This window comes from Eptatretus burgeri, chromosome 11 (genome assembly GCF_056783735.1).
Source record: "Eptatretus burgeri isolate ZD-2024b chromosome 11, Ebu_testis_v1, whole genome shotgun sequence".
Taxonomy (NCBI): domain Eukaryota; kingdom Metazoa; phylum Chordata; class Myxini; order Myxiniformes; family Myxinidae; genus Eptatretus; species Eptatretus burgeri.
Window position 1 is genome coordinate 70912100 of NC_140971.1, and position 14276 is coordinate 70926375.

The following is a 14276-nucleotide window of genomic DNA, read 5'->3' on the forward strand; positions in this document are numbered from 1 at the left end:
GCTGTGCACACCCTGTTGAGGGGGAACTTGAGGGCAGTTTGTTTTTATACCAGCAAATGAACTGACGGAACTCTGATGCAAAATCAGTGTTCAGATCCTTGTGATACACACTGACAAGCCCTGTAATAGCAGTGTTTATATCCTCGTCGGTCATAGAGTCAAACTCTGTCAGAACGCCAAACCGCTGCAGCACTACAGAATATGCCTCTATGCGTTTCTGCAATGCACTTCGCAGTTGGTCAATGATGACATAAAATGTATTAACTTTGAATTTTTTGGCTGGCCCTAAGGCACATGCCTTGTCTGCCTAATGGTTAATCCAGCACTGATCTCCACCACCTAAGATGGACACAGAATGTGTTTCAACCCTGTCTGTCTGTCTGTTTGTCTGTGAGCAGGCTATTTCAAAAAGTTGTGCACAGATTCAGACGAAACTTGGTGAACAGGTTGGGTGTGTGACAAGGAAGAATTTATTCGATTTTGGTAAAGAACCAGATATTTTTTACATGATTCTTCACCAAAAACGATATTGTTATGGTTGAGGGGGTAGATGGAGGAATTTCATAGCAAAGTTAGGATTGTATAGAGTTGCTTAGTTTGTGGACGTGTAGGAGACATCTCGATGTAAATTACCGAGGGAAGCTGTGAGCTTAAATGTGACTTGCCACCACAAGGGGGGGGGGGTGGATGGGTGGTGATAATTAGATGGGGATTAAGACCAATTTTCCCCAGTATGTAATTGCTCCCTGTGACCTTCTCCTGCGTTTTTGTATTTACAAGTCAGCCATGGAAGAATTACATTTTTAGAACAACAACCACACCAACAAGCAAGCCAAACAGAGGCCCCACCTTCCCAGTTTTCATGCGAACAAGCCATGCCCAGAGGTGGAAGAAGGTTGAAATTCGAAGAGCAGACAGTCGTTGCGAGAGGAATGTGGCTAGCACGTAGGATCTCTTTTTTGCTCTCCTCTCGGCATGATGAAATGACTGCGCGATTCTCGTGTCGTGCTGTAAATTTGCTGGGCAAGACGCTAGTCATTGACTGTTTGGCTGAGTAGCGAAGTCATACGATGATGAGAAAGAGAGGAGGAGGAGGAGGAGGAGTGCATCTCTCAGTGGACTCGTCGTTATCCCATTGTGTGTTTAAAAAGGAAGGTGGGTGATCGTTGTGAGCAGATCTCGTGTAAGAGAGGAACATTCAGCATATTCGTTCAAGAGAAGAAGCCACATGGCGGTTGGAGAGCCCTGGTGTTGAATACCTCCTCACCAATTAATTCACGTACATTTCCCACCCATAGAGTGGCTCAGCACCATTTTGGGGCGCATCTTCCCACACAGGACAAAGTGGCTCGATTGCAAAGTTCAAGAAACCATCTCTGGACCAAGCTCAGTGCCAGACTAAAGGGAGGATTTTCTTTTTTTTATTTCTCCCTTGTCTGCATTAAAGTCTGTGGGGAGAGGCGTCTCGACTTTAGGCTTTAATTTACCTGACGTATTACTAATACATTTTGAATTATTACCCTTGTGAATTTGTCTATTTTCATTAAATCCCCATGTTTATTTTAAGTTGCTGGCGTCCGTGAATCTGTTGTGGGTCCGAGTATAAACCCCTTGTGATGTGCTGCCCTGCCCCTCCCGCGCGCACCATAATCTTTGAGGATCACGTGTCCATCTCCTAAGGAAAACCGCTTGGCAATCTGGTCTGGTCGGTGTTAACCGCCCGCCCACCACAATTGGGTCGGAGGGATTAACTGAACTGGCCAGACCCACGACAATTTTTTTAGTGATTCTTCACCATTGAGGGATATCACCAAGAATGATATATTGTTGCGGGGCCGGACGTCGGCCGCGAGCACGACCGCGAGATGGAGCTGCAAGTCGGCCCGACCGATCGCCCGGAATGTATAGGTCGTCGCCCCGGATAAGTCCGGAGCCGACGGGTCCTCTCTCGGACCGAAGTTCGCCAATGGATAGACCACGTGGTCGATTGCCAATTTCAATTTACCTAAATACCCACGTGGTCCAACTACCGGGGAAATTCACCCTCGGCCGACTTTGTCCGAATCGAGTCGCGATCGCCGACTCAGATCCGACGTAACCGAGTGGAATTACCAAAGTCGCGCTGGACCAAATGACAATTTATCGGCCCGAACTGCCGTACTAATTCTCAGTCACGCGTCATGTTGAACCAATGAAAGAAACACAAAACGAGCTGATACATTGAACAAATAGGGATATTTATTTACAATAGGCAGGGAGGGGAACACAAAGAGCAGAGTTAAACCGACTTAAAGCAAGGCAAATAATGTACAGCAAAAGCACTTAACAGTTCACTATTTAGAGGACAGGCCCACGGACACATACACACACACACACACACACACACACACACACACACACACACACACACACCCAAAAGAAGTGGTGGCTGATGCCTTTATTTCGACCTTCAGCTCGAAGGATAGTGGAGCTGAGGGCCAGGGTCTACCTTGGACCTGTCCGCCTCGTGCGGTCTTCAGGATGACTCGGTTCGGCACCCGTCCCGGCCACCAAAACTCGACTCCGTTCACTCCGGAGACGGTACGCAACCTTTCCGGCTCCGGCGGCGGATGGTCTTTTAGGAGGAGGAGGAGGAGGAGGAAGAGAAAGACGTTCCAGAGGACAGTGACAAGACCAGTCCAGGCCTTCTGAGATGAGCGCTCCCACAACACGAGCACTCCAATACGATGGACGTTCCAGCAAGGTGAGCGCTCCTTCCTCGCTTCTCACTGGCTGGCTCCTCTCTTGCTGCCTCTTGGCTGCTGGCTCCTCTCTCGCTGGACCCTCCCTTCGCTTCTCCTCTTTTGCTTGCTGGCTGCTCCCTCCCTTCACTTCTCTTTTGTTGCTGGCTGCTGGCTGGCTGACTGGCTCACTGCTCACTCTTGGCTGGTCGCTTCTGGCTGCTCGCTGCTCGCTCCTGGCTGGTCATTCGTGGCTGGTTGCTGCTCACTGCTGGCTCGCTTTTCTTCCTTTTTATGCGCTCCGGCGCGCTCAACCCTCCCCCTCCCTGGCGCGCGGGGAAAATCCCGGGGCGGGGGATTGTCGTTCTTTTCTGCAGCATCCTTCTCACCGTCATTCTTGTTTACGCTGCAAGGATCTCGGGGTTGGAGATGATTGTCTTCAGCTTGCAGCATCGTTCTAACCATCATTCTTGTTTACGCTGCAAGAATCTCGGGGCGGGAGGGTCGTTGTTCTTCTCTGCAGAATCCCGATAAAACTCCTAACTATTAAAATAAATCGCAGCGCATTTACATTGCTTCACCCACGAGACAAGGGAAGGAAGCTATCTATAAAACACATACCGATATAACTGAGCTATAGGAACCTGAATGTTGTGTGCGATAGTTTTCCAAATTCGCAACAATATAGCACGATATCTCAAAACATTAGGGATGGATTTGGACGAAACTTGTTGATCATGTATTGAGGTAAAGTAAGAGATAAAAGTGCAGGAAAGAAGATAATGGACATACTTGTGCTGTACATGAATATCCCTGTGTGTGTACTTTGTTAACATCAATTAGAATCAGTGTTAAGTCTAGTGAAACGAGGTGCAGTGTGGTCTCAAGGATGAGAGAAGGTACAAACTCTCAAGGCTCTTTTTGGGGGTACAATGAGTGACTGGGGATTATTGTTGCTGGTGCATATACCCATAAAATATTACAATAAATGAGGTGAGGTAAAAGCAGGGAATTGTGAAAATAAATTAAAATGATTGAGGGCAGAAATGAAGGTAATCTGGATAGAACACCTGTGTTATGAAAAACAATTTTGGTGATAAAAATAAATGTGGTCAGACCATGTGAGTTTATCATCAACGATTTTTCCTAAAAATTTAGCAGAGTGAACCTTGTTAATGGGGATAGTATCAATTTCAATCAAGTTTGTTCTGTTAAGAGATTTATTTGAATTTGAAAAGAGCATGTACTTGGTTTTACTGTGGTTTAAACAAAGTTTGTTGGCTTTGAACCAGATTTTTTTTTAGTTCAGAGCTTAAAGGATTGAATTAGGAATCGTAATTTGAATTGAAGTATACTATTGTGGTGTCATCTGCAAATAATATAAATTGCAAAAGGGAAGAAGACCAGAGTTGGTGTCAAAGCCACCCAATGCTCGCCTGTTTATACATTTATCGTTTTTAAAAGACGAGTCTAATTAATATTTTTTATAATTCTCGAACAATTTTTTTGGGGTGGGGGGGGGGGCAGTTGGAAATCACTTAAAACATGTAGAAATGCAAAACAAAAAATTTGGGGGGGGGGACCAAGTCCAAAATCTAATGGCATGATCCTTGGACCATACCTAACCCCCCCCACCGAGTTTCGTCAAAATCCTAATCACTTAAAACATGTAGAAATGCAAAAAAAAAATCGAAATTTTGTCGAAAAAAAAGTTGCAAAAATTTTATATTCTCCAACAATTTTTTTTTGGGGGGGGGTTGGAAATCACTTAAAACATGTAGAAATGCAAAAAAAAAAAAATTCTAAATTTTTTTTGGGGGGGGCTCCAAATCCAAAATCTAATGGCATGATCCTTGAACCATACCGAACCCCCCACCAAGTTTCATCGAAATCCGTCGAGGAGTTTTTCCGTAATGCAAAAAATTTAACATTTTCACACTGACGCTCACGCCGGGGGTATCGCTATAGCTCTCTGTTCTTCGAACAGGCGAGCTAAAAAATGAAAGTCATTGACATACAGTGGAGAAAGGAGAGGACAAAGGATAGAGCCGAGTGGAACATCGTGTAGGATAGCTTTCCAGCTGAGGTCACAATTATTAACAGTCGTTAATTGTTGACGGTTACTGAAATAAGAAATGAAGCATTCCAGAGCAATACCTCTGATATCATACTATTCAAGCTTAGATAAGAGAATACAATGGTCATTTATGTCGAACACTTTCCACAGATCAATTCAGCACACTAGCGGTGGACATTTTGTTTCCTTAATTCTTCCCCTGCAGTACTAAACACAATATTTGTTAATTATGAATTGGACTCATTGAAGGGGGCTCTGAAACAATGGCTACTGTGTATAACAAATTTCCTCGTGGTGGTAGGATAGCTCTTTTGGTGGCATGCTTGCCATTGAGCTGTCTACTCTGGTTTTGATCCCTGACATCAACCTAACTTGGAAAAGAACTGCCTTTCTCGAAGCATGTCCTTTAAATGAGTATCTTATGCCGGTTGTCTTGTCTCCATTTATGTTGGGGACATGAGAGATCCCATGGCATTTCTCATAAGGAGGAAGCCATTACAGGCCGTTACCCTAGCCAAATTCCCTATCTAGATGTTAAAGAGACATACAGGTTGGCCAGAAAGTCACTTTATCCCTGCAAAATTTCTCACACCTCCATCCCTCCTTTCCATTCCACCCTCCCTCACCTTGGTATGCAGGAACATTGACTCACTGATGTGGGAATTAGTGGGAAGTTAGATGGAATGGCGGACACACGTTGTTACAGTGTCGAAGATCAGTTGGTTGCTTGTGTTTGGGTGCATGAAAGGGTACACACAGGCCAAACAATTTCTCAAGTGCAGACAGTTTTCACGGAACACTTTGGAAAACCTTCTCCACCACAGCAGATACTGTTAAAGTTGGAAAAATGGGCTTTTGAAACAAGAAGTATGAAGGATAAGAAGTACAGTGGAAGACCGATAACAAGAAGAAACGTATGCGCTTCTGTGTTGGCGTCAGTTGACCGATCGCCGAGAAAGTCAAGAAAAAGAGCCAGTGAACTTATTATACCGTGCACCACTATACAAGCTCCCATGAAAAAAGATCTTCAGTTGAAACCATGGCATCCATCATTTGGCAATGAACTGAGTGATGCTGACATGGATTGGTGTTGTGCATCATGTGGTCTTGCGCAACACCTTCCCGACTGCCTGCTGTCTCGAGGAAAAGTGTTGATCTCGGATGAATGTGCCATCTATGGAAGCTCATGGGCACAGAATGTGGTGTTCTGGTCTAAGGAAAAATCTACATTTCACATTGGAATTGGAGCATCATCCGCCACGCATGATGATACGGGCAGGAATGACCTCAAGACATTCATTTGGTCCCTATTGTTTTGATGGACTGGTAAATGACATATGTTACGAACATACAGTACGTTAAGAAACTGGCTGGTACCACAACTTTTTACTGCGAGAATAGCTGAAAATGTCGATTTCAACAAGACTGCGAACCCAAGCATTTTACGTTGCTTCTATGGGAATGGGACTATCTCAATGATTAGATCTTTGAACAATGGATGGATTGGACGCGGATCACCAACATCATCAGTTCCTCTACCGTGACCACCATATAGTCCAGATCTGTCGACTCCAGACAACTTTGTGGGGCTTCATCAAGGAGATGGTATCGATAAATCGGTATATGACAATTGAAGAATTGTGCACTGGAGTCATGGTCTCTTTTGCAGAGGTGACTCCACAACAAAGAGTTTAAGAACGAATGCTTTACTGAGGACAGGGTAAAGCAACTCTCAGGCCACCCTGTAGAAGGTGTTCTAGTAAATTAATTGTAGAATGGGGTTAGTATTGAAACAAAGAAAGTAAGTACAGTAATTTAGCAGGTTAAATCAGTGTTTTCTTTTCGGTTCTTGCATTTGGCAGGTTTTCTTGGATAGCAGGCAGCTAACTTTTATTGGAAGCGTGGCTGTGCCCCTCTACCAGTATACTGGTACTCATTTTGCCGACCTCGGAAAAATGACAGGCTGAGTCAATCCCACCTTGTGTTAATTCAGTGGCCAACGGGGCTCGAACTCAGGACCCTAACCACTAAACCAACACCAGGCTTAAATCAGTGTTTCTCAAACGGTGAGTCGTGACCCCCAAGGGAGTTGCGAGTGGGTTTCTGGGGGGTCGTGGGCTGTCTGTGCGAAGTAGTTGCACAAATACTAGTGATGTTCCCAACGACTGACCGATGTGACCTTGCATTCTCAATCTTAGTAGTGATCAAAACTAAAGCCAGAAACAGCCTGATCGATGTTGAGAGTGAACTACGATGTTCGCTGAGTAAGACTAGTCCCCAAATTGACATGTTGTGTGCAAAAATGAAATAAAAATGACCCAGGTTCCAGCCTTTCTGTTACTCCTGCATTCAGGATTGGCACTAATGGGCCCAGGCCAGTTTTCCCCACCTGGGTTAAAAAAAAACCCCATTTGAATAAACCAAGTATTTTCCCAGTAAATTTCAAAATCCCCATTCCTGTCTTTTTTTTAACCCTAGTAGGGGATAATAGGGGGTCGTGGCGACCAAATACCGGGACGGGTGGGTCATCTGGAGAATTGGGCTGAGAAACACTAGGTTCAGTGAACGAGGTGTGAACCAAGCACAGGCATGACGGGCCAAGTGACCTTCTCTGTCTGTTTCCCCTGCGTATTCCTGGAAATTGAGTAATTTCGATTTTCCACTTAATACGTATAATCAGTACGAATGGACATGTCATAAATAAAGCATTGATTTGCATTTACTCCCCATTTCCCCAATTATTTAAAAACCTTTTGAGATATTTTATGCAATCATGTTCGGCACAAGATGCAGCAACTCTCATATGGATGTATCGTTGGTTTCATGAGCTATTACCTCGATAAATACGGTATGATTCATGAGATTCATGATATTACCTCTCCTGCATATATTCCCCCACATTACTGCTGAGGTCAGCTACTCGGATCCTCAAACACCCAGCAAGGATGGGTCAGTACTAATTACATACCCTGCTGTAAGCACCAGGTGATTAGCTTTTTGGGGCAAGGATGTTTAGCTGGTCATGTGATTAGTACAGGAAACTGTGGGGGGTGGGGGAGGAGGAAAGAATGTGTGGGGGGGGGGGGAGGTTCTGGCTGGTCCAGCTAGTGTGAAGGTTAAGGAAAGTGGAAGTGGGAGGGGTGGGTGTGTGAAGTGGGTGCATAATCTCACCCTTTTGCATATGTAATAAGTATATGGTCCTGATTCGTTCTTTTTTTTTTAAACAGGGTTTGAGATTCATTTAAGAGCAAAACAGGGAGAAATGGTAACAGCGGTGTTGTGTATTTCAAGAACAGCATTGCGCATTGTCCATTATCCTCAATAACCCCTCCAAGCCCTCTGGAATATATTTGGTCATTTACACCTCTCCGTAACCACCTAATCATGTTTGTCTGTCTGTGTTTTATACAATCCACCGATTGATGACGACTCTCTATATACTGTACTTCTATTTCCTCGAACATGTATAAATTGGTAATCACCCATCCCAACTCCCTGTTTATCATCTGTGGCGATTTCAGTTGTCATTATGCCTGCTGGCTGGGTGTTGGCTCAGCAACAAGCAGCTATAGCATCGCACCAAAGACCTTCTCAGTCTTTCTGTGTGTTAAACCAAATCTATAAACCTCCCAACTTGGAGTTCTCCTACTGGTGCGTCATACCTCCTGGACCTAGAATTGATGGACTTTCCATCCAATCTCTCTTGTTCCTCTTCTGCCCCATTGGCTCTTCTGATCATTTTTGTGTCAAGGTTCATATGTCTCTGTTCTTGTAACGATGGATATTCTTGTTTGCACAGGCCAACTGAAAGGGACTTCAACTTGTGCTCTCACAAAAGGATTGGACCACCCTCTCCACAGCACCTGATATTGATTATGCCTGGGAATACGTTCACAAAAGTCCACTTTCTCTCACGCACCAGTTTATCCCATTCTGTCGCTGGATTTCCTTTCCATCCTCTCAACCTTGGTGAACTGATTCCTGTGAGGAGGCAATTGCAGAAAGCACCTTGCTTTCTCAATTTGGAAACTAACGTGACTGAGGGTAACATTGGTTCATTCCGTAAGACTCGCAACAATTGTGTGTCCATGCTGAGGCAAGCCAGAAAACATAATCTTACAAATCTCAAGGCCAAACACTCCAACCAGTCTCGTTCCACCAAGTCATGGTGGCACCTTGTCAAGTCTGTCTCTGATGTATGCTCTCCCTTCATCTCGTCCCTCACCCCAAAGGGCTGAACTGAAAACTCTTCCCGAGATACGGCAGAATGTCTAAACTCTGTCTTTGCCTTCAAATCTCAAGTACCAAACCGATCTTACTCTGTTCCCATCTTACACGATGTATCCTGCACTGTCTACTGGATTCTGTGTCCTCACTCGAGAAGGCAATGAAAGTTATGTCCAGCCTTGACCCTGCTTTGGTGACGGGCCCAGATGGCATCAGTGCCAAAGTTCTCAAGTTCTGCCCTGCCATTCTTGCTTCCTTTCTATCTATCCTATTCAGTCTGTCCTCATTTGGTCATCTCCCCTCTGAATGGAAGTCAGCAAACATCACTCTCGCCCACAAGAAGGATGAAAAAGCAAGTCAGCGAACATCATTCTCACCTGCAAGAAAGGTGAGCTTGCTTCCCAATACAAGGGAAGTCAAGAAGTCCATCCTTGCTTCCAATGTCAAGACTTTCCTATTTTCAAACAGTCTGATTCTCACTAGCAGTTTTGATTTATCCTGGTCATGCAACTGTGGATATGCTTCTGCTTCTTTCAGCAATGGTTTGATGCCCTAAATATGAAACAAGAGGTTATAGGACTGTCTCCCTGGACATATCTCAGGCATTCAACACAGGCTGGCATCTTGCTTTGTTTGACAAGCTCTCTGCCTGTGACATAGAAGGTTGCCTTTATTCTTGGATTTCTGACTTTTTAAATTTACACAGTCAGTGTTGCCATCAATGGAATACTCCCCTCTCCTCTTCCAGTGGAGGCTAAAGTTCTCCAAGGCAGTGTTTTTGGCCATCTTATTTCTGAGCGATATTATTGACTTCTTAAATGCTCTGGAAAACCTTCTCTTCCTATTTGTAGGTGACTCCACATTATGTCACACAGTACTTCCACTTCTCTGCCAGACAAACAGCAGTTGTGTGTCTCTTTCTGTTGATTTGGACTTTATTAGATGCTGGTGTAATAAATGGAACATGTCCTTCAATCCAGGAAAATGTCACAATCTCATCCTATTGATCTGTCATTGAAACCCACCATATTGATCCATCAGGGAAGGATCGTCAAACGAACCCACCTATTTTCTTGGTAATCCACTGAAAGAGGTTCAGGAAAGGTCATGACTGATGGTGAGGCCTCAAACACATCGCAAAACTGGCCTCCAAATCCAGCTGCAGACTTGGCATTCTCTGTTGTTCCAAGTCTTTCCTTGGAAAATCAGATCTACACACCTTCTACAAGGTCTTTATCTGTAGCTCAATACTCTCCATGATGGGTTTGTGCCCCACCATCTCTTGTATCTCTCCTGTATTCTGAGCAATCTATAAAGCTCTCAAAATTATTGGAATCTCCCATGATGAGGCAAAGGCACAAGGTCTGTTGCTCTCACATTGCAGGCAGGTCAGTGGTCTCTATGTTTTCTACCACCTATTTGCCAACATTGCTTCCTCTGCTCTTTATCCTCAGACCCTCCCCAGCAACTCCAGAATGCACTTGTTCTTTCAGTAACTCCCTCCGGTTTAATCCAACAAAATCCAGGCTGTCTACATACCTCACCTCTTCTATTACTCTCTCTCTCTCTCTCTCTCTCTCTCTCTCTCTCTCTCTCTCTCTCTCTCTCTCTCTCTCTCTCTCTCTCTCTCTCTCTTCTCTCGTCTATGAAACCACCTTCCAGAGGCTGTTTTACTCTTGCTTCTAGGGCTTCAAGCAAGTAGTGTACCACCATCTCTTGCCATCCCCCATTCTAATGCATAATTTTTATTACCCCCATTGACCTTTCCTAACCCAACAAAAATTTATTGCTAGTTTGTTTTCTTCCCTCCTCCCTCTCCTCCTTCACTTTTCTTTCATTCTCTTGATGTTTGTCCCACTGTCAGCTCCACCTTGCTCTTCAGTGAGCATCACTCCTGTGAAGAAAATAAATGGGGAAAAGGGAAAACAGGGGACAACAACTAATATATGCATTGCAGTAGCTGAAGAGGAATTAATTCTACAGTATACACATATACATATATCACCCACAGACTTGTAGGGATTTTACTACATACAGTATGTACACCATATGTGTTTGTCGATTAGTAGACAATGGACAAATACAGACGGTATATGTATACATCATATTAACTTGGGTTCCCCGTATCATGTGCCAAGGGTTCCGATGGAAAATTTACAATGGATTTTGCTTTGTTCGTCTGTGTGTGCAGATTCTTGTTAGTATTCTCCTGCCTCGTGCTCTCAGTATTTTCAACCATGGAAGAACATCAAGATGTGGCTTCAGAGGGCCTACTTATCCTGGTACCTCCCCCATTCTATTTCACTTTATTGTTTGGAAATATGGTCATTTCACACTTGCCAGTAAAGAACATTGTACTCTACATGAAAAAAATTTAGTACCATTTTGATAAATGATTTAAAAGCGAGGATGTAATGTGCTCAATATATAGGTCTGAAATGCAGGGGTCCCTTAAATAGGAACCCATTTTTATTTATTAAATACTGTACAAGCACACACTGATATGGAACAGATAGAGTAATGTTTGGAGTTTTGTTTATTACTCAACCTTCCTTCAATTAAGGTTCGTTTTTGGTTTTTTTGTGTGAACGAGCTGTTAGTGAATTCCTTGACTCATCGTTCCCCAACAAATTGATTGGCCGTGGTGGACACATTGCTTGGCTCCCAAGATCCCTGGATCTGACATGCCATGATTTTTTTTTTTTGGGGGGGGGGAGGTTCATCAAGCACAGAGTATATGCCACACTCCCACAATCCTTGGATGAGGTATGGGATCACATCACTAATGCTCAGGGCATATCCCATGCCATCTGTAAAAGACATGGTTAACTTCCTTCAACGTCTCGAGACGTGCATTGAAAGAGGTGGACATGTTGATTACTAAACGATTAACTGTACCATATTCAACTGGAAGATTGTGTGGGCTTGTCCAGTATTCAACAAATAAAATTGGGTACCTATTTTAGGGACACCTTGTACTATATATAGAACTGGAAGGAATTGGGCAGATATTAAACATTCGTTCGGGAAGGGGGGGGGGGCATTAATCTAACGTTTGTAGTAGGTGTTGTGTTCGTAAGGAATCAGATCTGGACCACAGGTGTACAATAAACAGGTTTTACTCAATCACTGCCATATTCTCTCTCCTCAGTTCCTATCTCCGCCCCTTCACGAGCGCCCTCTCATGTCAAAGATCACATGAGCATTTTTCATCGTCAATGGCATAACAGGACACATTTTCCCTTTTATTGAAGGCATTTAGGAACTGTGGAATTGAATGTTGAAAAAGCCTGGTGTTGGCTCCGTGGTTAGGGTGGATGGCTTGGGATCTTAGGGTCTTGAGTTTGAGCCCCTGTTACCATTGAATTAACACCAGGTGAGGTTAGCCTGCCATACTGAGGTTGGCAAAATGAGTACCAGTGTATTGGTAATAGGGGCATTGCATCAATGCCACAGCCATGCCGTCAGCCAATGATGCTCCCCACAAGTGAGTGCTGCATGTTGTTGTGTTTGTGGGGTAGATGGAGGAACTTCATAGTAAAGGTAGGATTGTATAGAGTAGCATGGTCCGTGTATGAGCAAGAGACATCTCGTAATTTAAATAGGGAAACTGTCAGCTTAAGTTGTTACATGTCACCACACGGGTTGGGGGGGAGGGGGAGGGTGTGCTGTGTTAATGAGGTAGGGTATAAGGATAATTTCTCTCAGCATGTGATTGCCCCCTGTGACCTTTCCCTATGTTTTTGCATTTACAAGACCGGAGATAAAAAGGAATCACGTCCTTAAAACAACAACGACCGATCCGAACTTTCCAGGCAGGCAAAAAACCCCACCTCCAGGAATGACAACTAGTAAACCACGCCCATGGGGAGGATGATGGATGGGCATGACGTCAGAAGGTTTGGGGGAGAGGAGAGTTGTGTGAGGTATGCGATTGGAGGGAGAAGGATCGAGCTCGCTGGCTTCTCCTCGACATGGTGAAGAAGGCTGCACGATTCTCGTGTTCGTGTTGAGGTGAATTTGTTCATGCGCTGGAGAAAAACGCTAGCCATTGACTGTTCGGCTGAATCGTGAAGCATGTACGTTTCTGAGGAGGGAAGAAGAGTGTTCCTCGTGGCCTTATCATGGGGCTTCAGAAATCGTCTCATCGTATGGTCGAGGAGGAAGGTGGGCAATTGTGGTGAACGTACCTGGTGCAAGAGAGGAACGTTCAGCATATTCGCTCGTGAAAATATGCTGCACGGCGGTTTCTGAACCCTGGCATTGAATACCGCCAGCTATATATATACCTCACGTACATTTCCAGCCCAGAGAGTGGCTTGGTGCCATTTTTGGGTGCGGTTTCCCGTGCAGTGACTACGCGGTTTCGACATAGGTCCAAAAACACCAGGTCCAAAAAGGATCATCTCTGAACGAAGTTAAGTGCTAGAATAAAGGAAGGATTTTTCTTTTGTTTTATCATTTCCCCTTGTTCATTTTTTTAACTGTGTGTGGAGGTGCCTCAACTTTAGGCTGTAAATTACTTCACATTTCATTACCTCATGCTTTGATTTATTTTCATTATAACGCTTTCATTTAATCCATTTATGAACACTTGATTTATGTTCATTAAATCCCTATTTATTAAGATTGCTTGTGTCTGTCTATTCGTTGCGGGTTCGAGTCTAAATCCGTGTGCCTCCGTCCTGGTGAACGCGTCTGGTACGTGCTTCGCCGCCTCCCGTCCCATGCACGAATCAATCTCCAAGGATCACGTGTTCGCCTGTAATGCAGAACTGTTCGGCTATCCATCCAGGTTGGTCTTAACCGGCATGGACAAGACAATTGGTGGCCGGAGTGGGATATTTTTCGAACCCCACGACAATATGAAGAAGAAGAAGAAGAAGAAGAAGAAGAAGAAGAAGAAGAAGAAGAAGAAGAAGAAGAAGAAGAAAAAAGCAACCATTAGAACAAAATGCAGACAGAGTAATGATCTCATTACTTGGTACCTTCACACATTAACTCTATCCATATGCAGTATCGATTAACTTATGTTGGAGAACATTTCCTACAATAACTGATCACGATATTAAATGTAAGGAACGGAATTGTAATTCTTCACGAATACTAGCACTTGAACATTGAATATATTTACTTCGCTTACTTTCAACTTACGCCAAGTACCATAAGTCTATAACTGCCAGTGTTTCATTCCATCTCTCAAGGTCTTTCAGCCAGGGAGGTGTTCTTCTAACCCTTTTGCTTCACACTGG

General features: G+C 44.2%; 1 protein-coding gene across 2 annotated transcripts in view; it reads left to right on the forward strand.

Annotated features, from left to right (window-relative positions):
* Positions 1-14276, forward strand: part of LOC147017332 (potassium voltage-gated channel subfamily KQT member 4-like) — a 297121-nt gene that overhangs the window by 195010 nt on the left and 87835 nt on the right. For both annotated transcript variants that reach the window (XM_085846894.1, XM_085846893.1), the window contains exon 2: positions 11216-11306. In XM_085846894.1, the coding sequence (XP_085703020.1) occupies positions 11216-11306 (91 nt within the window). The remainder of the gene's footprint in view (positions 1-11215; positions 11307-14276) is intronic.